Source organism: Ochotona princeps, chromosome 17 (assembly GCF_030435755.1).
Source record: "Ochotona princeps isolate mOchPri1 chromosome 17, mOchPri1.hap1, whole genome shotgun sequence".
Lineage (NCBI taxonomy): Eukaryota > Metazoa > Chordata > Mammalia > Lagomorpha > Ochotonidae > Ochotona > Ochotona princeps.
This window is the reverse complement of record NC_080848.1, coordinates 16,991,708-17,017,259: the sequence shown is the minus strand read 5'-3', so window position 1 is coordinate 17,017,259 and position 25,552 is coordinate 16,991,708. Positions and strand designations below refer to the sequence as shown.

Genomic DNA, 25,552 nt, shown 5'->3' with positions numbered 1-25,552 from the left:
GAAGTTTGTGCACGCCCCCGGTCTTCCCCACAAGGAATGATCCAGCAGGTCTGGACCGGCAGGAGGCCTGTGAGGTTGGCAGGAAGTCACGAGGGCTGGATGAGTAACCCTGGCCTGAGAGGCGTGCTGCATCTCCAGATGAATTTGGAGAGAAGCCCTGTCTGTGGGAACATTTTATAAATACACTCCCTGCTCACTGTTCTGATGACCAGACTGGAGTTCACATTGTGCCTTTGACCCCTGCGGGAGGATTTAGAGCAGGTCATCGATGCGTTGTCTATTGAAAGTGCTCTGTAGTATTACAGGGATAGTGTGTTTGGGAGTGTGCATGTGGGGACACTCCATTTTGGTAGCGAAAGAAAAGGAGGAGGCACTATTACATGACAGCTCAAGGTTCAGATTCAGGAATGCCACAGTCTGGGTTTGAATCTCAGCTCTATACCGTGGGACCCTGTAAGCATCACCCTCTTGGACCTCCTCTAGCATTGACTGGTTGTGTAGAATGTGTGTGTGGAGAACACTTAGTTCTTGAGTGCATTACAGGTATTGAGTCAGTATTTACTGCTATTACTACTGTTGCTCCAGCAAAATGATGCCCAGGAAGGAATGGAGTGTGTTTACATCTTCAAACTGCTGGTTGAGGGAAGCAAGAGATATGCCCTGTGCGTGCAGCAGCTGGTGTCCTCAGGCTGGACAGACAGCATGCGCACGTGAGTGGTTGGTGGATTAGACACTCATGACTTCACTGCTGTGCACATCGGTCTCCAGTTTAGGTTCTGGTGCATGTGGAGGTGTGAAGGTGTGGTTTTTCAAGAAAAACAGACACAGTGGCATGGTGGGCTAAGCTTCCACTTGCGACACCAGCATCCCATATGGCGCCAATCCTGACCCAGCTCCCTGCTAACGGCTTTGGAAGGCAGTGGAGGATGGCTCAAGTCTTTGGATTCCTGTAAGTGGAAGCTCCAGAGGAGGATCCTGGCTTCTGGCTGAGGACTGGTCGGGGCTGCTCTAGCCATTGTGGCTGTTTGGAGACTGAGCAGGCAGATGGAGTATCTTTGTTTCTCCTCTCTCTGTAACTCTCATTTTCAAATAAAAATAAATAAATAAAAACATTTACTTGGAAGGTAGAGTTACACAGAAAGAGAGGTCTTCTATCTTCTGGTTCATTCTCTAAGCAGCCACAGGAGCCGCTGAAACCAGGATCTTCTTCTGATTTCCACACGGATGGTGGGGGCCCAGGAAGCTGGGCCATCTTACGCTGCTTCACCAGGCACATTAACAGGCAGCTGGATTGGAACTGGTGGGCACCAAAACTTCAACTGGTGCTCACATGAGATGCCAGTGTTATAGGAGGTGGCTTTACTCACTACATCACAGCGCTGGCCCCAGGTCCTGGTGCTTTTCTGAGATAATACATTATCTGTCTGCCCTGGTCTCTGTCTCTGGCTCTCCTTTGGCTTATTGTCAACAACAAGTATAGCTAGGAGAGTACTCATCCGAAGCTACCCAATCTCTAATGCCTAGGGCTTATGAATAGCTATGTTATGTTCTTGAAGTTTCACATAGAATTAAGGTTGCCCAGGGAACCTTAACATTGAGAGATTATTCTGGATTACTGTGGTGGGCCCGTGTAGCTGCAGGTGTCTTCACAGGTGGGAAAGGAGGCAGAAAAATAGTCAGTGCTGGGGAAGGAGATGGTGATGGGGTGGAGTTTGGAGAGAGGAGTGCATTGACTTGAAGATGGCAGGGAAATCCAAGCTGAGGCGTGTGGGCAGTCCCAGCCCCCAGCAGCTGGTCTGGAAGAGGGCACGAATTCTCCCCTGGCTCTTCCGAGAAGGGGCACAGTCCTGGCCACTTCTGATTTTTAGGCCTTGGCAGACTTTGGAAGCAGCAACTGGGAGAGAATACATTTGCATCATTTTCAGCCATTGTGTTCCTGATCATTGGTAAGAGCAACAATAGAAAATTAGCTATGTGTGTGGTGAATTGTGTGCCTGAAAGCATGCATAGGGGTGTGTGTGTGTGTGTGTGTGTGTGTGAAGTGGTGTGAATGTGTGTACTGTTTGCACAAAATAGAAACTCTAGCAGCTGATTTTTGCTAAAGATTAAATTGGATGTAATATTTTTCCAAGTCATTTATAAAAGAATTGTCACTACACATACTTAGTAAGGATCTTTAAGCATAACAATGGAAATGGTTTAGTGACTATATTTCAAAAACCCTATATTAGCCAAATTAGAGACATATTTTTCTTATTTGAAAATTGAGTTATGGGATAACACTTCATTTAATTTTGGGATTTCAATCACATTGAATTAAACATTTCACAAGTCATTTTTATTGAAAAGGATAAAATCGTAAACACTCAAGACCATTTCTGGAGACCAAGGACATGGGGCTATCGTCACTGGGGCAGGTGGGAATGTGTGGTGTTTATTTAGAATCTCAACCTTTCTCCCTCCTGGTCTCTGCCCTTGTCCATGGCTCTTGAACTCCTCTGTGGCCCTTCCTTCCAGGCAGTACTCCTCAAACCACTGGTTTCCCCATCACTAATTGCTGTTTACCCACAGGCCTCATATCACTGACACGCAGACATGCTGCCATACCTGTGGCGTTTCCACCAAGTCAAGCCCCTCACTGGGGCCCTGGACCTTGCCCTGCCTGAGCGTTCTAAACTCCTTGGGTGAGCCTCACATTACCTCTTGTTTCTCATCACTCTGTAGCTGCAGGTGCATACCTATTTTGTGCTTTCTTTTCTCTTTTTCATCCAATGCCTCCCCTGTGTTCATAGGCAGAGCATCTTCTGCTTCAATACAAACCTAATGCAGTTGATTTCATTTCTGATTACTATCACTGCTCTTCAACAATTTGTGGCCCTTCTAAAAAGGGATCCTGGACTTGGGCTTGAATATCATCACATCCTGTAATCCTTGTGTGCTATCAATCTTGGGATGGGTGAACATCAGAAGGCCCCCTGTGCCCTTAGCACCCCACAGATGCCAACGAAGCTACAAATAACTCATTGGAAATGTTGATGTCTGGTAGCTGTTGCTGCAACCCTGTGTTCGTTGACAGACTTCTATTGGCTGCCAATTGGAATAATCATTTCTAACATTTCTATGACATTCTGGAAGATAGAAAGGTCGGACCTGCAGGTGCTTTTATTTGGGCCATTGTATGACTCAATTCTATCCTCAGCCTGGTGTATTTATTAGTCACCAGCATGACTGTGTCATTGCCAGTTAGCTCAAATGAATTAATTCATGTGCTCTAGTATTTGGCCAGTTGAATGCAAGTTTTCCAAAGCAGTGTAATGAAATCGTATAATGACATTGCTGGGTGCCAGGGATGCTTTTAGGACTTTGTATGTGCTAATTAATGTCATCATCTCAACCGCATGAAGTGGATGCTATTAATTGTCCCATTTTAAAGATGTGGGACTAGAGATGGAGAGATTAAGTAGCTTTGCCAAGATTCACAGTAGGTGACAGGGCTGGGACTAAATCTGGTTATTAGTCGATCTGTAATTCTCTTTCTTGATCAGAGAGGGCCAGCGTTCTGTTCTAGATTCTTCTAAGGCCTCAGGAGGGGACACTTGTTCCAACCTAGAGAGAGACCGCACTTTGAGCTGAATCTCTCTTACTCTGTGTAGACAGTCGTAGAGGACTACCTATCCCCTCTTGTATGTAGGAGTAAAAAGGTCTTCTCTCTGCAACAAACACTCATTAATAGGGGACACGTGATTTTCAGCTCATTCCACTGATCCACGGGAATAACTGTCCTTCCTCCTTCACCGCCCAAAAGATATCCACCCTGCCTCCATCCGCCTCCCACCAACCTCCCAGCCTTGTCTCTGTGGCTTCAGAGAGGAGTCTCACTGTGAAGTCAAATACAGCTACCATGGACCATGCAAGAGAACTCGGTGGCTGGAGGGATAGATGTGTGATAATTCAGAACTGGGTCTGATTTCTCACTAGGTTTTCTGGGTCAGTAAAGTGGCTTCTCTGAGGGTCACAGGTGCCAAGTGAGTATGGACACAATCTTCTCCAGAACAGCTCTCTGGAATCCTCTGGCTCTCTTAGGACCCCCCCCATAAGAAGTTGGGATACCAGGCCTGGTGTGATAGCCTAGCAGCTAAAGTCCTCGCCTTGCACATGCTGGGATCCCATATTGGCACCAGTTCACAACCCAGCTACCCTGCTTTCCATCCAGCTCCCAACTTGTTGTCTGGGAAAGCAGAGGAGGATGATCCAAAGCCTTGGGACCCTGCACCCATGTGGGAGAACCGGAAAAGGCTCCTGGCTCCTGGCTTTGGATAGGCTCAGCTCTGGCCATTGTGACTGCTTGGGGAGTGAATTAATGGACAGAAGATCTTCCTCTCTGTCTCTCTTCCTCTCTGTATATCTGACTTTGTAATAAAAATAAATAAATCTTTAAAAAAATACAGTAACTTTAAAAAAAGTTGGGATATCAGAAGAAAGATCGTCTTGATTTATTTTCTTCTTTTTTTTTTCCTTTTCTTCTTTTTTTTAAATAGGAAGACACAGATGGGGGAACCCCAGACATACTCTCTTCCTAGACAACAGCATGGTTCCCTTGATTCTGTTGTTCCAGAGGAGAGAGAGTGAGAACCAGGGCATTCAGAAATATTGCCACTGGAACAGCTTTTTTTGGGATATTTAGCAATGTTGGAATATGAAGTTTTTTCTTATGGTTATGTGAGTTGTGGCTTATGGCTTAACTGTGTCACCTAAGAAAACTCGCCAAATACAACGTTCAACCTGAAAGCATAATTCCAACTAAAATAAACCTTTACAAGGTTGCCAAACAGGGTTGTTCCCATTTGAACTGCGTGCGTGGGCTGTTCCCACAAAGCATGTGAATCATGCATGAGCACATTGGCCAGATATTTCCAGCCAATGAAATAGCCCAGGCATTCATTTCCTACGAAAAATATGTAAGCGTAGTGTTGAAACTTTTTGTGCATTCTGGGCTTCCTTATGCTGAGGCCAGCCCACGACCCTGTGCCCGGGATACTTGAGTGCCTGGGTCTCGGTTTCCTCCCTAACACAGTGTGGGCACAGCTTCTTTCCCTTTTCCACTGAATTTTGATCTTTCTCCAAACATCTCATTTGGAGAATGTTTCTTTTTTTCTTCAAACATCTTGTCAGAACTGTGATTTTTAAATTAAAGTGGAAAGATTTCTGGTTAATCTACTTAGGCATTGCCCTTCATTGCTGTGCAGAGTAATATTATTTTTTCATCATTTGATAAGTAGAAGTTACAAACTCATAATAATAACAAGATATTAAATGGCTTCTAAAGAATATAAAGGTATTACTGATACCATCTCATTGCTTCTACTGGAGGATATTATTTCTAGAATTATCTTACAGTCACAGAATGAGAAATCGGGATGTGATGAGGTGATATCAAAACTTACAAGAGAAACTAAGGATGTGTGATCTGAATGGTCCTTTGTGGGTGCTCAGAGCCCAGACATGGAGAAGCCAATGATGCTGCTGAGAGCTGTACCTGGTGGCCACTGTCTTGGGCCCAGTATGTGTCCATTAGACCCTGCTCCAATGCTGGCCATTGTGGAGGTAGTGGGGGAAGGGAAAGGCAACCTGCTGGGTTGCCTCATGGAACATGGACCAGTTTCCTTTCTCTCTGGGACCCAGCTGCTCTATTTTTGACATGAAAAAAGCCACCACCTTTCTAATTCCAGGACTCCCCTAGTCCATGTCTTTCTAGATGAGGAGTCATCCGTATTAATGGTGCAAAGATTCCGGGATGGTTTCTCGCTGGGGGCGGTGAGAAGCAACTGGAGAAGGGTGTTTGCAAGAATTGAAAAACAATCTGTCATTCTTGTGGTTTATTTCCATTTTTTGGAGACTGACTGTGTAATGTGTCAGGTCCTACCGTGACCTCCATGAGGAAATCCGAATACTCCAAATTCAGTCTCACTATTGGGTGACGTGGAGTGAGTCATTGAACTCTGTCCTGCAGTTTCCTCCTCTTTTGCATGAGTAGTAGCTGCTTCATGGTGTCATTGTGAGGGTTATATGAATAACACGTATTAGATCGATTATTGACTGGCTCCATTTTTCTAAATTGATGGGTATATCTGGAGATTTATTATTTGTAAGTGTGGTAATCTGCCAAGCCATTGTTAGAATCTAAAAAAGAAGTTTAAAAAAAGCATGAAATCACTATGTTAAAGCTAAAAAGCACTGATAATTACAATGGGATGGCTTTGAATTCTACACACACACAATCACACATAGGACTTTGCTTAGCATTTTCCCAGATGCCTACTTGTAGATGCTCAGGCAAGAGGTTTGGGAGAAGGCCAAGGAATCTGTATTTTGTAAGCTGGGAGCTTCTGGATCACACCAGAAAAGCCACGTGGGCAACCTGCTCTGAGCATTGCTTGCTGATCGGGAGGTTAGGATGGAGGTGAGGGGAGGCAGTGAAGGGCTGAGGGGCAGAGGGCAGAGGAACGCATGGTTGCCTCTGTATTTGCAAGAGTTTAAACCACTATGGCAATAAGTAGAGGGAGAAAATGAAATCTAAGAAAAATAATCTCTTTTTTCTAAGATTTATTTATTTCTTTGTTTTTATTTTTTTATTTATTTATTTCTGTCAGGCAGATTTATAGAGAGAAGGAGAAGCAGAAAGGAAGATCTTCTGTCTGCTGGCTCACTCCCTAAGTGGCCGCAATGGCCGAAGATGAGCAGATCCAAAACCAGGAGCCAGGAGTTTCCTCCGGGTCTCCCACATGAATGCAGAGTTCCAAGGTTTTGGGCCATCCTTTACTGCTTTCCCAGGCCACATGCAGGAAACTGGAAGGGAAGTGGAGCAGCTGGTATATTAATGCAAAGTGAGGACTTTAGCCACCAGGCTATTGCACTGGGCCCAAGAAAAACAATCTTACATAAAACATCTCTCCTCAGACCTATGAAGTGAGAAGCAGGGGAAAGATTTGACCTCAGCTCCAGAAGCCACGTGTGTGTCCTGACCCATGTGTCTTGAGAACTGTGCTGAAACTATGCTTGTGTGGAATCCCCTTTTAGCCTTCTTCTAAGCCCCATTTCTATTACAGCTGTTGACCTGTGCTCAGGTATTTTAAAAACAAAAAACAGAAAACCAAAAACCTTGAACTCCCCTGGAGCTGTACGGAATACTTGAGCTTCCTAGTCAAACTCCAGACATTTTATTGCCTTTAGATTTCATCATACCTCAACATGTCCAGAAGATGGGTTTACATTTGCTTTTACAGTGAAGACAGGCAAGAAAATTCAATAAACCTTTGAATGACCCAAACTTCTCTTGACCACGTGGTTCATAATAACTTATTTTTTGTCATAGAAGACCAAGAGGTGGGTGACTTTGAGAGGAAGACATTGTATTTCTGGGATAAACTGAGACTGGTATTGAGACCTCTGCTCAAAGCTGGCCTAGGTCCAGTGTGTTTATGAAATTCTCAGCTTTACTGGAACTCAGAGTGGACTAAGTATCTCTCACCATTTGGTTTCCCAGTTGGTGCTCATAATTAAGTATCAGGGTCTATCTAGGCCAGCCAGAAAGGAAGGAGGCGTGGGTAGAAATACGTGGTATTTAATTTAGGGAATAAGGATTCGCTTCTGCATAGCACCGTATAGTTCACAAGACTCGTTCACCCTTGTTATTCCATTTAATCCTTCCTGCGGCAGAGTAGAGAGACCTATGTTATGCCTTTTTGACTTACGATCAACAACACACTGGCTGGATTTGGACTCTATCCCGGGTTTCTGAGTCCCACGTTTTAGGCTCTTTTCACAGTTGCATCTTGCAATGGAGATACCATGCAGGTAAAGCCCAACCAGACCTGTTGTGCCCATTCAGATGAAGGAGAAGTTATTGACAGGAGAGAGATCATCCTGGGAGTTCTGCATCCTGCTTAGTGTGAGTTCCTACTTGTTTGGAGGAAGTAAATTGCTGAGTGGTGTGCTAAGCAGTAGGCGTGTCTTTGATGTGGGCTCTGGCTGTCTATTGATACCTGACACACACTCTTGAGAATTCAGGATTTTTCCTTGAGGAGAACTGTGAGTTTGCTTTTGGGAGATCTTGTTCCCTTTTGGCTAAACCAAAAGTTAAACATTATTAAAATTCCCAAATCATGACTAGACAACTGCATTTCATGGACAACAGGTTTTAAATGAGGTAATAATGACACAATTAGGTCTAGGACTGTTGCTAAAAGCAAAGCAAAGCCTACATGAATGTGGCCTTGAATTTTTCTGTAGGACTTTCCAATGTATAAATAGTATTACATAAGCAGTTTCGTTTGATCTTCACAACTCCTTGAAGTTGGCATGATCCCCATTTAACAAACAAATTCAGTTGATGAAGGTTCAAGGTTGTGCCTCAGGTAATGGTGGGGAAGTGGCAGGTTCAGGACTTGAGGTCTTTCGGTTCCACATTGTGGGGTTGATTTGGAATTGTTCCTTGAAGCATCTGGAAGTGTCTGATTATTAGGGAATGCCTTTCATGTATTGTGGCAGCCCTATAAGAAGGTAGGTTTGGACATAAACAGTGCCCTCTCACACTGGAACTGCTTTGAACTGCTGAACAGAAATCATTCGTTACAGCTTAGCTGGAAAGTTTGTGGAAACCAGGTGCATGCATGTCTGATGGAAAGAATGAAGACAAGCTAAGCTATTTTTCCTTTGTTGCCACCACAGGGAGGGAGAGAGGCAAGGGGATTGTGTCTTGAGAATCCCAGACAGTCAGACATATCTCCATTCCCTAAAGAATAGAAAGAGAAGTAGCAAATATTTAACGAAAGTACTTCAGCTGTTTCATAAAAATGTTCTAGCTGCGTCGCCCACAGCTCTTTCTGTTTTTGTTTGTTTGTTTGTTTTAAAGATGCATTTATTTGTTTTAAAGACAGAGTTACAAAAGGAGGGGGTGTGGAGAAAGATAAATCGATAAATATTCCATTTGCTAGTTCACTCCCCAAATGGCTATAGCAGATGGGACTGGGCCAGGTTGCAACCAGTAGCCTGGGACATCATCTGGGTCTCCCATGTGGGTAGATGGGGTTTAAATTTGGGTCATCTTCTGCTGTTTTCCCAGGCACATTAGCAGGGAGCTGGATTGAAAGTAGGGCAACCAGGACTCAAAACTGGTGCTCATATGGGATGCATATGTTGTAGATGGCAGTTTAATATGCTGTGCCACAAAAATCTATCCCTGATTCTTAAAAAAAAAAAAATTGGAGAACCTACCAGCTTTCACATGGCTCTCATGGTTTTTGGAGAACATAGATTTTGTTTAAAATACCTTGAAAAAGTAAAATTTGTGAGGATAGCCGGTGAAGCAGGAGGACAGATTAGGTTCTAGACTTGTGTCCATGTGCTCAAGGTAGCTAATATTAAATATCTCATTCTTGGCAGGGGAGGGGGCTCAGCACAATGACTCAACTGGTTAATCCTCCTCCTTTAAGTGCTGGGATCTCCTAGGGGCATTGGTTCATGTCCTGGCTACTCCATTTCCCATCCATCTCCCTGCTTGTGGCCTTGGAAAGTGGGGCTCTCCATCTGCGTGGGAGACCCAGAAGAAGCTCCTGGCTCCTGGCTTCAAATTGGCTCAGTCTTGGCCATTGCAGCTACCTGGGGAGTGAATCAGTAGATGGAAGATCTTTGTCACTATGTCTCCTTCTTTCTGTAAATCTGCCTTTCTAATAAAAATAAATCTTTCAAAAAAAGCTTATTCTCTTCCACCTGTTCCTTAATGGGTTTCTTTCTGTTACCTAAAAAGGGAGTTCAGAAAGGAAAGCTTTTCACCTTCACATACCAATGGCCAAAAGCAATCCTAGAACTAGTCTGACTGGCTTTAAGGAGGAAGATAAATGAACAAGCCTGAGTAAACATAGGAAAGCTGCCTGCCAATCACGTGTGGGTGGAGCCACATGGGTCACCTTCCTGAGCACTTACACACAGGCTGCCCTCCCTTGGCTAAGTCCTTCCAGTGAAGTGTGATTTACTGCCATTCTGGCAGTGGCGGTTAGGGAAGGAGCAGCATGAAACCTTCCATCTAGCCATGAGGGGTGACCAGCTGTAGTAGCAAGAAGCTAAATACCTGCAGGGAGTGGGGAGTTCTTAAACCTTTCTGGAAGGAGCATGTCTCTCTCATGAAAACGGGCCTTTTTTTTTTCATCACCTTGGGATGTTAGACTTTGACCAGTCTGGTGATGTAGCAAGGTTGCACATGCTCGTGAGAGGAAATGATCTTCCCATCCTGAATCTCCTGCGTGATGGTGCATATTTTAACCAGTAGCCGGGTCAGGGGTCCATAGGCACTGCACGGCTTCAGGATCCCATGAGGGACTGAGGAGACATGGACTGGAGTCGAGCATTCTTTGGCTCTGGCCTTGCAGGATGTGCACGTGGCAGGCTCACATTTGGTGACACATGGGTTGCAGGGAAGCCTATAGAGAAAAGCAATTTTAGTTGTGATGGAGGGAGGGCAATGATGTTGAAGAAAAATGACAGTGGCTCATTCATCAACCCTTGGCACTCAAAACACATACTTCCAAAAGCTTCTTCATCCATTTGATGCTGTGTTCAGTGCAATCAACAAAATCAGACAAGACCCATTGTAAAACAGCATCCTAGGTTTAGTGAGTGTAAGATTATGCAACTTGCACAGAAATTGGAGCCCCAATCCTGTAGGAAGAATACCCACAGCAGTGGAGGACTGGGATGGGGCCCAACTTTGTCTTTTATCAGTGGGTGCCTTCAGATAAGCCAGGTTTCTAGCTGAAAAGTTCTTAGAGGACTACAATAAGCAGCAGTTAACATGAAACACTCTTGGTAAAACACAATCCTTTTTCTTTGAGCCACTTTGGTGTATCATAGCTCCTTAAGGGGCTGGTTCTGATTAATGCTGTGCTAATATAATAAGGACATGTCACATAGGGATTGCTGTAAACAGAGTGTCAGTTATCTTGGGGAGGGGTTGGAGAAGGAGGAGGAGATAGGTCTCCTTGTAACTAAGTCTGATAGGAGTTTGGACTGAATCACATCGAGGAGCTCATACTCCTGGCAAGCTCCTATGGGTTTGCTTAGTTTACATTCATTTAAAATAACTTTCATGAAAAATATGCTGAAATACATATGTATACATGATACTGTTGGCATTAAGGCTTGGTGACTGCACAGAGAATCAGGGGTTTCATCCTGAGCAGTCTTTTTGTGTGTGTGTGTGAAGAGATCAGGGTTATCCTGTTCAACCTCATGGAAATCAGATGCTGTCTTAGGGGTGTGGGGGAGAGTCTGTCACCAGAAATGTCTCTCTTTGGGGTAATCATCCCCCCCTCAAACTACATTTAAAATTCCAAGAAGCTAAATATCATGTGAGGAATGAATTTGGTATACTGGCCCTTTAAAGCAGCTAGCTCAACTTTGGTCTTAACTTTGGACCAGATCACCATTGCTAATCTCTGAAAGTCACTGCTTGTGTGTGTGAAAAGAAGCTCCCCATGCCTGGCCAGATCAAAGCAGTTGTTCCCTGCTGCAGAGGGCAGGGCACACGTGTACGCCTTTACTCATCTTTCTTAAGGCAAGTCATTTTTATTTACGTACTTGCTGTCGGAGCTCTCCAGAAGGCTGCGGTACGTGGCGATCTCACACTCCAGCCGGGACTTGACGTCCAGCAGAATCTCATATTCTTGGTTCTGTCCTTCCAGGGCACTACGAATCTCTGCCAGCTGAGCCTCCAGGTTGTCGACCAGACTCTGAATCTGGGCCAGCAGGGTGGCATAGCGGGCCTCCGTCTCCGTCAGCATGCATGCCTGGGAATCTCTCTACCATGGAAGAGAAAGGAGGGTTTGTAATGATGATTGATTTAGCCCAGGTCATTGCTTAAATGATTTTAAACAGTGGTTTTGTGATGGTACTTACAGATCTCCAAACCCTCACATTACCTCCTGACCAAATAAATGAAAAGATATAATTACTAATTATGCTAGAGTTTGCTTTTCTTTAACTTCTTGTTTTTGCTCCCCCATTTTTGTTTTACCTTTTTTCCTCAATCTTGACCAACTGACAATCTTTCATCACATTTTTCTACTTAGGAGAGCAAAACATTTCAGCCTATTGCATATTCATGAGTTAAAAATGCATCATGACAGCACCTTCTTCAGGGAGTGTTGGGATTTTAAAAAGGAAATGTGTGACTAACCATAAACATTAGTCCATTACTACATCAGTCCCTTTAGATGTAAAACATGTATGTTAAAACTTGGATGGATAAAGTTATCTCCCACTCTATCATTCTGTAAGATGATGGATAATGGTGAAATGTTAGGTTCTAATAACCTGTTATTTGCACAATTATCCCACTTTCATACAACTGAAGTTTATGAAATTGAGTGAGTTTCTCAGTCATAAGACTTGGGGGTGGTGTTCTTAGTACCCGTTCCATCAGAGCATTTAAGTAATTTCCCAAGTCAATAAAAAAGAGGCAACTAGAGTACTGGTTTTGGAATCTGAATTTTGGTTCAGATACATTTCTTTTGTGATTAGGGGGCAATTCCTTTAATGCCTCAGGAACTTATTGTGTCTATCTAGATACGATGAACTTAATCTTGGATTTAGCTTGGAAAACTCACCTTGGTTCGCAGAGCCCCACCTGTATCCTAATCTCAGAGCATCATCTATATATTTGTTTAGTAATTATTGCCACCTCCCTCATAGAATTATTTATACACCTACTAGGATAACTTATAAAATAAAATGCTCTCCTGGTGTTTCCCAAGGTGTACATCTCACAGACTATTACCATGAGATGCTCTCCAAAAGGGGATTTCACTAGCAAGTAAGTTTTGGAATGCTGGATACCAGGGATCCCCTCCTTGGAGAAGCTTCATGCATTTCAACTTCTTACAGGTTTGCAGGAATGCACCCTACTTAACTTTTGTTGGATCCAGTATTTCTCAGGCTTATATGACTAGAAAACCCCCCTTATTTTTGTCCATAGGCTCTTTGACAAGCAAAAGAAATGTCCTGTCAGATACAGTTTGGGAAACCTTGCACACCCAGGTCCCAAGGGACTGTTGACATCCTTGCTGTGCTAGTCTGGGTCAGCTTGCTGGGTACCATTCGGTGCTGGGCTTGCAGTTCAATCTCCAGAGCATTCACGGTACGTCTCAGTTCGATGATCTCCTTCTGACAGCACTGCTGCTGGTGAGAGCTGGTCACCACTTCTTGATTCAGCTCCTCCATCTGAAACACAAAGACTGTGTGCATTATAGAAGAAAACATGATCTTGAGTAAAGACTGGAAATGCAACGTTAGCGTTTTGCTTTTTCACTTGCTACTCTCCCCACCTGCATGTTGAACCATTGTTCTACATCTTTACGGTTTGTCTCCATGATGGACTCGTATTGACATCTCATTTCTTGTAGAGCCTGGTTTAGGTCCACAGAAGGGGCAGCGGTCACTTCAATGTTGAGTCTGTCCCCAAGCTGGCACTGCAAGGAATTCACTTCCTATAGAATGAAACAGATTTAAAGTTACTCAATGAATAGATGATCCCCTTGCATTCCTGTTTCAGTCTAACAGCAATAATTTGGCTTAATTGTGTCTTAAATACACCTATACATGATTTATAGGTGTTATTGAGATGTTATAAAATGACTGAAGGCTATTTCATATATGACTATGCGTTTAAATATATAAAAAATTAAAAGGAGTTGACCAGCAGGATTAAAATTCCAAAGAATTCATATAATTTCTTGGGATGAATAATGGGAAAAGCAGCCTAGATGTGCGATTTATGAAACAACTTGGTCTCTGTGGTGGCAATACTGTACCAATATTTTACCAAAAGGAAGTAGCAGAAGTTTGTGTAAGGATGCCTACAAAGAGATGGAAAACTCGTGGGGATAGGAACGTGGGATTGCTTTCTTCTCATGGGGAAGCAAGGGGAATCTGCGAAGGTCTTTCTCAGCCATGCGACTTCAGTGTTTTAGCTAATGGATTTGAAACATGTCAAAGCAGTGGTCAGTGTTAACAGGATAGTGTCTAGTGGCAAATCCCCTCTCTGTCCCTCCCCCACTTTAGGTGAAGGTCAAGGGAACTGATGCAGTGTTCAGAGGCTTAGTTAATTATGACTCTCTTAGCATTTTTCTAACCTGTTCATGGTTGTTTTTGAAGCAGAGAAGCTCCTCCCTCAGAGACTGGACTCGCGCCTCCAGGTCAGCCTTGGCCAGGGTCAGTGCATTCAGGATCTGCCGTAGGCTGTTGGTGTCTGCCTCCACCAGCTGCCGTAGGGACACCTCTGTTTCATACCTTGAAAAACCAGGCATGGAAAGAAAGATACTAAAGAGTAGATGGAGCATCCCAAGCCAAGTAGAATGTCCCTTTCCCTTTTCTTCCTGGTTTCTCATTGAGTGTATTTCTACTGAGATTTTTATTCTCTTTAGAGGAGAAGACATTTCATAAATATGATCAGTTGCTTTTATTCCTAAATTCATTCGTCAGAGCGGTGCTGTATTACTGGTCTTTGAGAGGTGGGGATCTCTCCTCCTTCCTGTGCCTTAATGGCACTACAGGTGTGAGAGGAGCATAGGACTAGGACTCTGAAAGCTTGGGCCTCCTAAATTGATTGTATACCTTTGTAAAAATTATGTAAACTCTTGAAAAACAGTTTTCTCATCCCAAATGGGATAAAAATATATCAGCCCTATCTATTTTACCGAGCTATTGCACAAGTTCCCAGATGGGTTCATGTGTTAGAAGCTATAGGTACTGCATACCTGTGAGTGTTTACTACTAATAATTGACATTGAAAGTCTTCTCTGGGTTAGGGCCAACATGGTGTGAGGCAGGAGGGTTAGTACGTTTGGGGATTATCTTATTGGGAGTGTTGAGGGCAGATTGAGGGTAGGTTCTGTCACCAGGGACAGTGCTGAGCAGGCTTACTTGGCTCTCAAGTCATCTGCAGCCAGTTTGGTGTTGTCAATTTGTGAGACCAGTCTGGAATTCTCAGCCTTGGTGCACAAGATCTAGAATTAAGAAATTGTACACACAAATAAGACTAACACCAGGATCTCCTTGTGTAAGAACCAAGGGGCGTGTGTATGTTTCATGTATAGGGGGAGGCCAGTTAGAGTTCTCATAAGCTTTTTAGCAGTGCCCAGGAAGACTTGGAAAGTGTTGTTGTTGTCCCACACAATCAGCAAAACATTCCTGAGATAAAAATCTTAGTACATATTTTGCTGTTAAATTAGTGTAGTAAAGCACGATACCCTTGAATGGATCTTTTTTTTAAACTTTACCAATAATAAGGGTCTTCAAAAAGTCCATGAGAAATATTCAGTAGGAGAAATCCAAGCACAAATTTCAAAATATTTCTGCAGCTAAGTAAACTTACTTTTTTATTACATTTTCCATGAACTTTTTGAAGTTCACATTAATTTTCCCAGAGTCCAGAACAATGTCTGGCACGTTGTTGCTAGTTCTCTGTTAATATTTGTTCAACAAGTGAAACCGGGTAAATCCAGATGTGCAGCAGCAGTGTGTTATTCCAAGTTGCATACCCAGGGTTAACCTTTAAACAATATATGGAGTTGATAAAATGAGCACAAAAGGAGAAAAGGGTTGTGATGGTTGATAAATAGATAAGAACAGAACTCTAGAAACTTGTCAAAACAAAATTTTATCAGACCCCCATCCTACTATCTTCGTTAAAGAAATGATAGCAATTGACCATTACTATGTCTTGGCTTGGCATTATTTATAATGGTAAATTGTATCTCTGGAAAAAGGGAAACCTGTAAAATTCTGAATACTACCTCCAGATGATTATTTCCACTGAAGGGATTTTCCTTTCCAAAAAAAAAAAAAAAAAAAAAAGAAAGTGTTAGAGGGCCAGCATTTGTCCTGGCAGCTAAGATGCTTGCACACCTACGGTTGGAGTGCCTGGGTCTCAGTCTTGGCACAGGCTCCCGACTCTAGCTCCTGCTGATGCTCAAGGAGTTGTCTCTGCTATCTGTGTGGGGAATCCCTATTGATTTTCTGGTTCCCATCTTTGGCCATAGCCAGGAGCCAGTCTAGGCATTTAGAGCGAACCAGCAGATCCCCTTCTCTCTCCATCTCTCCCCCTCCCTTTCCTTTCCTTCTTTTCTCTCCCTCTCTCCTTCCCCTCCCTTTCTTTCTCTCTCCCTCTTCCTCTCTTCATTTCCCCTTTCCTCCCCTCTTCTTCACCCCTCTGCGCTTCTTTCATTCTCTTCCTCTTCCTCTCTCCTCCCCTTTCCCTCTCTCCTTCTCTTCCTTTATACCTTACTGTATTTTCTTCCTTCCTTCCATATGTCCATCTATCTGTCTTTAGTTATCTTTATTTCTTAAAAATCAGCATAAAAGGAACTAAAAATATTACTGTTGAACAAATAACCATTGCTTGGGTACCATCAATTCACATTGCTTTTCAGGTCTTCTAGAGTCATAGATTTAAAGTTGTGGAAGGGCCTAGTGTGATAGCATAACAGCTAAAGTCCTTACCTTGCACATGTCAGGATCCCATATGGGCACTGGTTCTTTCTAATCCCAGCAGCCCCACTTCCCATTCTGCTCTCTGCTTGTGGCCTGGGAAAGCAGTTGAGGACGGTCCAAAGCCTTGGGACCCTGCACCTGCCTGAGAGACCTGGAAGAGGCTCCTGGCTCCTGGCTTCGGATCGGCTCAGCTCTGGCTATTGCGGCTATTTGGAGAGTGAATCAATGGATAGGGGATCTTCCTCTCTGTCTCTCCTTCTGTCTGTGTATTTGACTTTCCAATAACAATAAACAACTCTTTAAAAAAATAAAAATAAAGTTGTGTGAAAGAGCCTATGTTCAAATAAGCACAGGTGGCACTCTGCACCACAAATGCCTCCTCCATGGCCCTCTGAAGGTTGGCCTAAGGCTCCATTCCCCTCCTCCACCTGAGATGCTAGTGTTTCTGATAAAGCTCAAATTAACTTAGTTGAGTGAAGCAAATGTAGACTGAATTTGCTTGCTCAGTATTGAAGACAAAGCAAAAGAAACTCTCATATATTTGCCAGTGCAGGAAATCAGCTATTCCTGACATCATAATTTTAGTATCCTTGTGTTAGACAAAAACTTCAAATTTACTTTTGTTTTACGCTTGTTGCTACAAACCCATATGTTCATTTAAAACGTCGTAAAACTAAAAAAGAAAAGTCTATCTTTTTATCTATCTATGATGAGTGTTAAAGTTCTTGAACCATCTCACCTTCTGCTGGAGCTCTTCAATGGTTGAATAGTAGGACAGGTAATCGGGACACAAGACAGGGAGCTCTTTGTTGCTCTCTTCCTGGATTTGAGCCTCCAGCTTGGCATTCCCTCGTTCCAGTATTCGCACCTTTTCCATGTAGCTAGCCAGGCGGTCGTTCAAGATTTGCATGGTCTCTTTCTCGTGACTGTTGATGCCTTCACCACGGCAACCCCAGTCATCCAGAGAACAGGCACTGAAGTTCTTTACCAGGTACATGGGTCTGCGACAAAAGCAAGGAGGATGATGGCAACCCTGGACCTGGACAGTTCTCAGAACACGGCAGCTGTTGGCCTTAGAACCACCACGACAGCAGGTGTTGTTGGAATGGATAACATTTGTAATCCTACAGTGGTTTTGGGATGAGGCTGAAGAAGAAGCAGTAGTTGCTGCACGGCCCTTGGTATCCATGGTGTGTGTCCGGCTTCAGTTCCTTCAGAGTCTGTGGTCACCAGGATTGCAAAGTCTGTGGTCATCAGCTCAAACAACCTCCACTGTGTGTAAACCCCAAGCCTGTCAGCTTTTTGTCTTTGAAGTGCTTATATAGCCTCTCCTCTAGGTGGTGTCACAGCAGTTGGGATGTTTTCTTCTCTAAGGTTTATATCAAATCCTGTAGGAACATCTCATTAGTCTGCTTTTTACTTGCCTGAGAAGAGTTACTTGTCTCATAAAAATGAGCATTTAGACGGTTACTAAGTTATTACCCATCCCAACTACTACTTCTCATTGGATCCAGAGCTTCACAGTATGCCTTCAAAAGAACTGTGTCACCATCCAAACAGCAGCCATTAGTAAGCAGGTGTGAGCACATTAAGTTCATTAAGTCCTTGTTGACCTCGCCACCTGGCCTTCAGCTTGGCCAGGAAGGAGTCTATCCTTCTTTCCTTTCTTATCTAGGAAAGGGAAACTGTTAGTATCTAGTCATTATTGGCGGATTTGGAAGTTTGTGTCTTATTTTGTTCTGCCCAACTAATTTCCCATTTTCTCTGTTAGGACATTGTGAGCATGGATGAAATATGATTGATTTTATATGAGACTCTCTTGCTGGATCCATGTATTAACTTTACAGGTAGGGTTTGCTTGTTCACAAGAAATCTCTTGAAGAAGAGGCTGGGAACCTGTTGGTTTCCAAAGCCTCTGTTTTGTCACATGTTTAGTGCTCAGTGTTTGCTTGTGGTGTGACATTAGCTAAAATTTTGTCACAATGTTGGTTTATATTTGGTGTTTAAATATTTGTTGAAGGATATGTCTTTCTGAGTAATATCACTCTTCATGTTCTTAGGAAAGTTACTGGCCCTGATGTTTTATGGAAGTCCACAGACAGAGAGAGATGTTCTTGCCTTTTTCAGCTTCCAGGGACTGTCTGCCTGCTTGGTTCAGGTTGCCTTCCATCTTTAGAACCACAGAGCTGCTGGAGTCTTTCTCAGATCACACTACAGTGACAAATACTCCGTGGTTTCAAGTGAAGGGTCCTTAGGCTTATATTGGATCCACCCAGGTAATCCAGGGTAACCTTCTGTTTCAAAGTCAGCTGTTGAGCACCCTTGCTTCTGCTTTGCCATTAGCCTAACCATCACAGGTTCTGGGGACTCATGCTGCTGCATGTTATACAGTAGAAAGAAAACAGTCCTACAGTTTTCATCAGCATCAGCACATAAGAAATAGGCAGAAATAAACTGAGTTAGGAAGATGCCAGATCTTTAGGAATATGTGTTGAAATATACAGAAGAACAGAAAACTAGAATAATTGGAAATATATTTCACATTCTAGGACAGAAATACAGTATTCAAGTTTGTAAAAATGACAATTGTCTCTAGGTCAATACAACTTAGATCTCAATAAATGTATTGAGATCTTCCCCAAATTTAAGTGTTTTCAATTATTTTGCATATTCTGAAGTCCCATGAGAAAATAAATTAGGAAGGAAAATTCTTTTAAAATGCATACAAAAGGTCTTCTAAGATTAATGGGAAAAAAACATGTATTTCTTTAAACATTTTTGCACTAATTTAATTTCATTTCCAGAAACTTTTTTTTTTTTAAAAAAAGGATTTGCATTATTTGAAAGGCACAATTGCAGAGAGAGGAGAGACAGAGAGAGAATCTTCCATCTGCTGATCCATTCCCCAAATTCCTCAATTGGCCACAACAATCAGGGCTGGGCCAGACCAAAACAATGAGGTATCTCATGTGGTGCAGGGGCCCAAACACCTGACTCACCTTTTGCTATTTTCCTAGGTGTATTAACGGGGAGCTGGATTGGGAGTGGGGCCAATGAGATGTGAACCAGCCAGTGTTGCAAATAGTGACCCCAATACTGCTCTTTCCATGAACGATTTAAAATCCGCTTGTTTTTAAGCTTTTTTTGTACATAAGTATATGCCACAAGGCAATACATATTTACGGATATAGACTGATTTGCACAAGAATGCTTATAGCAGCAGAATTATTAATAGTGCCAAAATGGAAATAACCAAACTGCTTACGAACAGGATAATGGACAGACCAAGTATCGCATGCTTTTATAGTGGACCGGTACTCTACAACAATAAAGAATGGGCCACTGATATCTGCAAAAACTTGGGTGAATAGCAAGAACACGCGGGTCCGAGGAAGTCAGGTACAAAGGAGAACAAGCAGTCTGATTATGTGTATAGCTTTAAGAACAAGCAAAACTCATGACAGTGCTAAATATCAGTATGGTGGTTGCTTCTGTACATGTCTGTGTGTGTACAGTAGATGGACTTTGAAGGTTGATATTCTATACTTTGGTGCTCATTATCTTGACCTGGGCAACAACAGGAGTACATGTGTTTTCCACACTTCAACGGATGCATTTGATTGCATGAAAATTTTATATAAACACAAACCCCCATAAAATAAACTAAGATTTGATACAGTCATGTAGCTACCTTTATTCCTATACTTAAATGGAAATCACAAGTGTGCTAAGAGAAAACAATTATTTTACAAATGCAGAGTGAGGCAGGCCTTTGAGACATTTTGCAGCAATGACTCGAAACGAGGAGACCATAAAAATCGATCAGTTTGACTCCCTAAAATAGCATTCTTTGAAATAGTTCATAATTCTGAAAATGCATAGAAACGATTGAGAGAAAATGTATCAAGATGTTAACAGTGGATTTTTTTGTTGCTACAGTTACTGGTGATTATTATCTTTTTCATTATTTTATGTCAATTTCACAAATCAATATATCCCTTTCAGAATCAGAAAGAAGTCTACACGCTATTTAATGTTTCAGCTTCATGTTCTACGAGCAGGCATGGTCCCCCCTGCCATGGCCTGCTTCCTTCCATTGTTGAGCTGATTCCCCTTTGATTCCTGCGGGGACATGTTCATCAGCTCCACTCCCTATTTCTCTCCTCTTTCATGTTGTCTTTGCTCCGTGATTAACTTTCCCAGGGAGCACGATTGTTACCTGACCCTAAAACATGTGTTGCCTTTACCGTGAAGCACTTCCTCCAGGAAAGCAGCTTTTGCCTTCTGGGTGTTGCTTCTTTGTGTTCAGGATAGAGGAAGGTTGGGCTTTGGGAACAGTTTGAGATCAGTAGCAGAGAACAAGTGGGAACACTTGCCTCCAGAGAGCCTGGACTACATGAATTGCAAATGTGGGTCATGCCCAGTTTGGTGATGTTTTGGTCTGCACTGTGGATTACATACATGATGGCGTTCCATAAAATTATACTGGAGCTCAAATTTCCATGGCTTAGTGAAGCCAGAGTCATCGTAATGTTGTTTTACAATATGTTACTCACTTACTGTGGTGACTGATTTGAACAAACTTACTGTGCTGTAAGTGTAGTAATACAATTATGTACAGTATATAATACTTGCTAATCATACTGTTGCTATTTTTCTATTATATTTTATTTCATTAGAGTTTACTCTTACTTTTGAAAATATATTTTTACACATATTTACATGTGTATGTGAACAGTTTACCATGAGCAGCAGGACATGTCACACCAGAAACAGCCCCATATATTTTGGATTTGCCACGTATCTTGTTGCATTGAAAGGATACTTTTAGTACCCTCTAGGTTTGTTTAAGTATGCACTCTGGTGTTCACACAAAGATGAAATTTTCTAGTCATGCATTTTCAGCATGTAGTCCCATTATAAAGTGATACATAACTGTACTAAATATGTACTATGAGAAGTATGAGTCCCTAAGTCATCAATTCTTGCAGGTGAGCATTGAGGCCAGTTTTCATGAGGGCCCTCATGGTGGGTTTTATAAAACAAACCTAGAATGTAAGGAATTTTTGTGCTTGTTAGTTCTTTAAGGTGAGTAATGATTTTAACTTTTTGTAATACTAAGGGAAGTTACTGGCCAACTTGTCAAATGAACTATCACAGCCACTCAAATATGACATTCTTAACAAAAAGTTAGGGCTCTTCAAACTTTTGCCGAGGCAGTTCTTACTACATCAAGAAATTTGTGGCATCCTCCCTGTGAACTCTGCTCATCCTGCTTAGTTCTTCCTCCTTCTCTTCTTGTATTCTCTAAATAGTGATGACACCAAGCTACACCCAAAGCTCACCCTCCAGAATATTTCCTTAGTACTTTGCAGAAAGCAACAAACAAAAATGCGACTTTAAGATGTGTGTTTTTTACTTGAATGTGAACTCCTCAGAAGAGGGGATGGTGTTTTATGTATGCTTGATTGTGCCTTCTATACTGTAAATACTCAAAAATATTGATGATTGGATCTTGAAAAGGGTGGGAAAATGAAATCCCAAATACTGGGTTGTTGCATACTCTAACTCAGGTTAAATTGGGAAATATTGGCTCCTTTTCACAATTATTCTGAATATTGCATTCAAATAAAAATGAAAGGAGAGAAAAGCAAGTTGGAATGTCTGCAGTTTGGAGGAAAGTTACTTAAAACTTGTTTGAAATGTAAGACTTTGAATGGTTGAAATTCTTATTCTTTGTGTGTAATTTAATCTTGATTTATCATCGACATGAACTAATTTGTTATGGGATGCTTGACCAACTACAGAATACACAGTGATTTTTAAATCATAACAACAATAATTTTGGTAGATAATTTTTGAAGCACCAGACTTACAAATATACATATGAATGAATATTCAATTATAGTTAAATTAGTACACTACTGTTAAAGTAAGTACATATATAATGCCCTTTGAACTTTAGAACTTTTATATCTGTGCTGGAAAGGAAAGGTCATTTGGCCTGCCCAAGTGAATTAACATCAAGAAAGCTTGAAACCCCTGTCCCTGATCCAACCATTTGGAAACCCAGAAAAAATATATGAGAAAAATAAATACAAGAAAAGCTCAGATCTGGAATGAACCTCTATTTTTAACAATGTTCAGTAAAATGCCCTTCAAAAACAGATGTGGAGGGCTGAAGGTAACCTGAGGGCTCCTGCTGGCGACCTGCTCCAGCTGAGTTTGGAGCTTGACAAGGGTGTGTGGAGTTGGAGAGAAAGGAGATACAGACCACTATGGCTCAGCAATCGTAACGGACAACTCAAGAAAGCTGTCCCCTTTATTTATACAGAAATTTTCACAAGTTTTTGCACAAACTTTTTTACTTCAGGGTCAAGTGGGTGTTTTCAAACATGATTCTGCAAATCATTTCACTTTAAAGCAGGCCATTATTCATTCTGATCTTGCAGCCTAGGAATTCTTTGGCTGGCAGCACATATTAATCAGTAATATATTCCTACTGCATTTCTGTTTCTACAATTTATCTCATCATTCAAAGGAGAAAATATATCATAAAGGAAAAAACATAAAGATCAGAAACAAAAAACTTCAATCGTAAATCCCCACTGCAAGTACAGGTTTTACAATCCCTTAATCAGTTTGGAGGCATGTTTTATAATGTTTGTACAAATATCCCTGAGTTCCTCTAGCCAAAGGGTCGTGGGAATGGCCAAAACAACATAAACTATTAAAGGCCCACTCACCAAGATGTTATGAATGACATTAATTCCTAAGCTCACATCAGTTACAGAGACCATCTCACAACGGCAAACAACAATGCCTCAACAGATTTCAGGATTTTTTAAAGGGGTAGCTGAGTATCCATGCAAAAAGGGGGTGAAACTGCATTGATATGGTTGGAAAGGCATCCACCAAGCCTTGCCATACAGCTGGAAGCTCCTTGCAGCCTTGCCAGCAGAGGAGTCGTCCTCTTCACACCTTTGTCATTAACTCCAACTACATACCCTCAGCAGACTCCCTAAATGGCCATCTTTTATTATTAATTTTTTTCCGCTCTGGTTCCACTTTTATTTTATGTAAGGTCAAGGATATTCTTACTTCCTCAAATACCAATAGTTTAATTAACTGATGAAAAATGCCATTTCTCAAAGGAGGTAGTCATGTGCATCTTTCTGATAGGAAGTTTGGACATAGTTCATTGGGAATTATTAACAGATGCTGAGAAAGCTATTAAACTAAAACATACTTTTTCCCCATAGTCTTAATAAAGGTAGAAAAGAAAATACGGCAAAGGTGCAGTTCAGGTGGGTAAGCAATCCATGAGGTTTACATAATGAAACCTTCCTAATGGCTGGGTTTATGATACCACTGCATCCTGTTAACAGTTATTCTCAATTTCTTTGTCAGAGTGATGAATGGTGTTTGAGCAATTTTTATGGATTTATCCATCTAGGAAATTTTTATTTTGAACATTCTGACTCTTAAAGTTGTTAAATTCAAAATGTACTGTGTAAAAATACTATGTAAAAACATGCAGCATAACATTTTATATCTGAAATTTGGCCCTTTGATGAATGGTTTTCATGATATGCACTTTGTTTGTGAGTGTGTTCAAGAGAGAGAGGTAGGGAAGTGGAGATGGAACCTCTCCTCTAGCTTTGTATTTTCCGAAACCTAAATTTTTGAATAATTATAGATCGACAGGAATTTTGCCAAGAAGGAACAATGAAGTCCTTTGTCCCTTAGTTTCTTCCAATAGTTACATCTTACCTATGGTACTTTGGTCAAACAAGGAAATGGAGACTGGAACACTGTGCAGACTTGGTTGTTATACTTTTTCTTTTTTTTTCCTTTATGAGTAGGGATTCTTGTAGCCACCAAGTCCTGGCAACAAAGATGCAGGTTCAGGCATCATAGAGCTCTCCCTCCTGCTACACTTAGTTATCCTCCATTTCTTTAGTTTTGGCATTTCAGTAATGTCATCCAAATAGTACTTGACTCTAGAAGATGCTCTTTGTCACTTAGCATGATAACCTTGAGATCTCAAGGACATTTGGTTATTGCTTAGGTGACATGTCTGCCATCATTCAAACTCTTTTTCTCTTATTGGTTAAGTGTCATTTCTTCTCACTGGTTTCATGGTTTCCCCCCTTTTTGTTTTAGGAAGTTTGACTTTGATGTGACTTGGGATAAATTTCTAGTATTTATCGTTTTTTAAAAGGGTCTGCTTAGCTTTCTGAATCTGTAGGCTTCTGTCTTTTGTCAAGCTGGGAAACATTTTCAGCCTGTATTTCTTCAAATGCATTTTGAGTCCCACTCTTTCTCCTCTCCTGTGGGACTCTGATGGCATGGATGTTGGCTCTTTTCTTTAAAATATTATTTACTTAAAAGGCAGATATTGTGTAGAGAGAATGAGGGACAGAGATATCTTCTGTCTTCCGATTCATTCCTCAAATGGCCATCATGATCTGAAGCCAGGAGCCTGGAGTCTCTTCTGGGCCTCTTATGTGGCTGTAGGGACCCAAGGACTCAGGTCATTCTTTGCAGCTCTTTTAAGGCCATCAATAAGGAATTCAATTGGAAGTAGAGCAGCCAGGACTCGAGTTGGTGTCCATGTAGGATGGCAGCACTGCAGGCTTAGGCTTAGCTCACTATGCCATGGTGCTGCCCAAGTGCTGGCTGTTGTGACATAGTTCTAGAGTTCCCTGAGGCCCTATTGACCTTTTTGTTTTTCCTTCAGCTTTTGTTCTCCCTGCTGTCAGTTTTGGGGGTAGCTTTTATCTCATTGGCAAGGTCACTGGTTTCCTCTATTCTGCTGTTGATCAATTGTAGTTGGTGTTTCATTTTTGTTTGTTTAGTTCTGAGATTTTCATTCGATTATTCTTTGTTAGATTTTCCCTCCTGTTCATTTGTTGCAACAGATCATTGGAACTATGCATTTTGGATCATTTTTAATAGGTTGCTTCAAAATTCTTGCCAGATGATTCAACACGCTCTGTCACCTTTA

The 25,552-nt window shown here is 41.9% G+C and overlaps 1 protein-coding gene across 1 annotated transcript; it reads right to left on the bottom strand.

Annotated features, from left to right (window-relative positions):
• Window positions 1–10,216: 10,216 nt before the first annotated feature.
• Window positions 10,217–17,731, bottom strand: KRT39 (keratin 39). The gene is made up of 7 exons (XM_004599132.2): window positions 17,282–17,731; window positions 14,974–15,056; window positions 14,184–14,340; window positions 13,377–13,538; window positions 13,147–13,272; window positions 11,632–11,852; window positions 10,217–10,475 (listed from the first exon to the last, which is right to left on the bottom strand). Exons 1-7 carry the CDS (start codon window positions 17,729–17,731, stop codon window positions 10,217–10,219), a joined length of 1,458 nt encoding a protein of 485 aa, XP_004599189.2.
• Window positions 17,732–25,552: the final 7,821 nt, after the last annotated feature.

What these genes read in the sequence shown, in the direction of transcription:
- KRT39 (XM_004599132.2), bottom strand. Translation starts at nt 17,731, where the DNA reads ATGGATACCAAGGGCCGTGCAGCAACTACTGCTTCTTCTTCAGCCTCA. An exon ending in AACAATGGTTCAACATGCAG is followed by an intron (nt 13,273 to 13,376) that starts GTGGGGAGAGTA and finishes TTTGTGTTTCAG; the next exon opens with ATGGAGGAGCTGAATCAAGA. An exon ending in CTGGAGAGCTCCGACAGCAA is followed by an intron (nt 10,476 to 11,631) that starts GTACGTAAATAA and finishes TTTTCTCTATAG; the next exon opens with GCTTCCCTGCAACCCATGTG.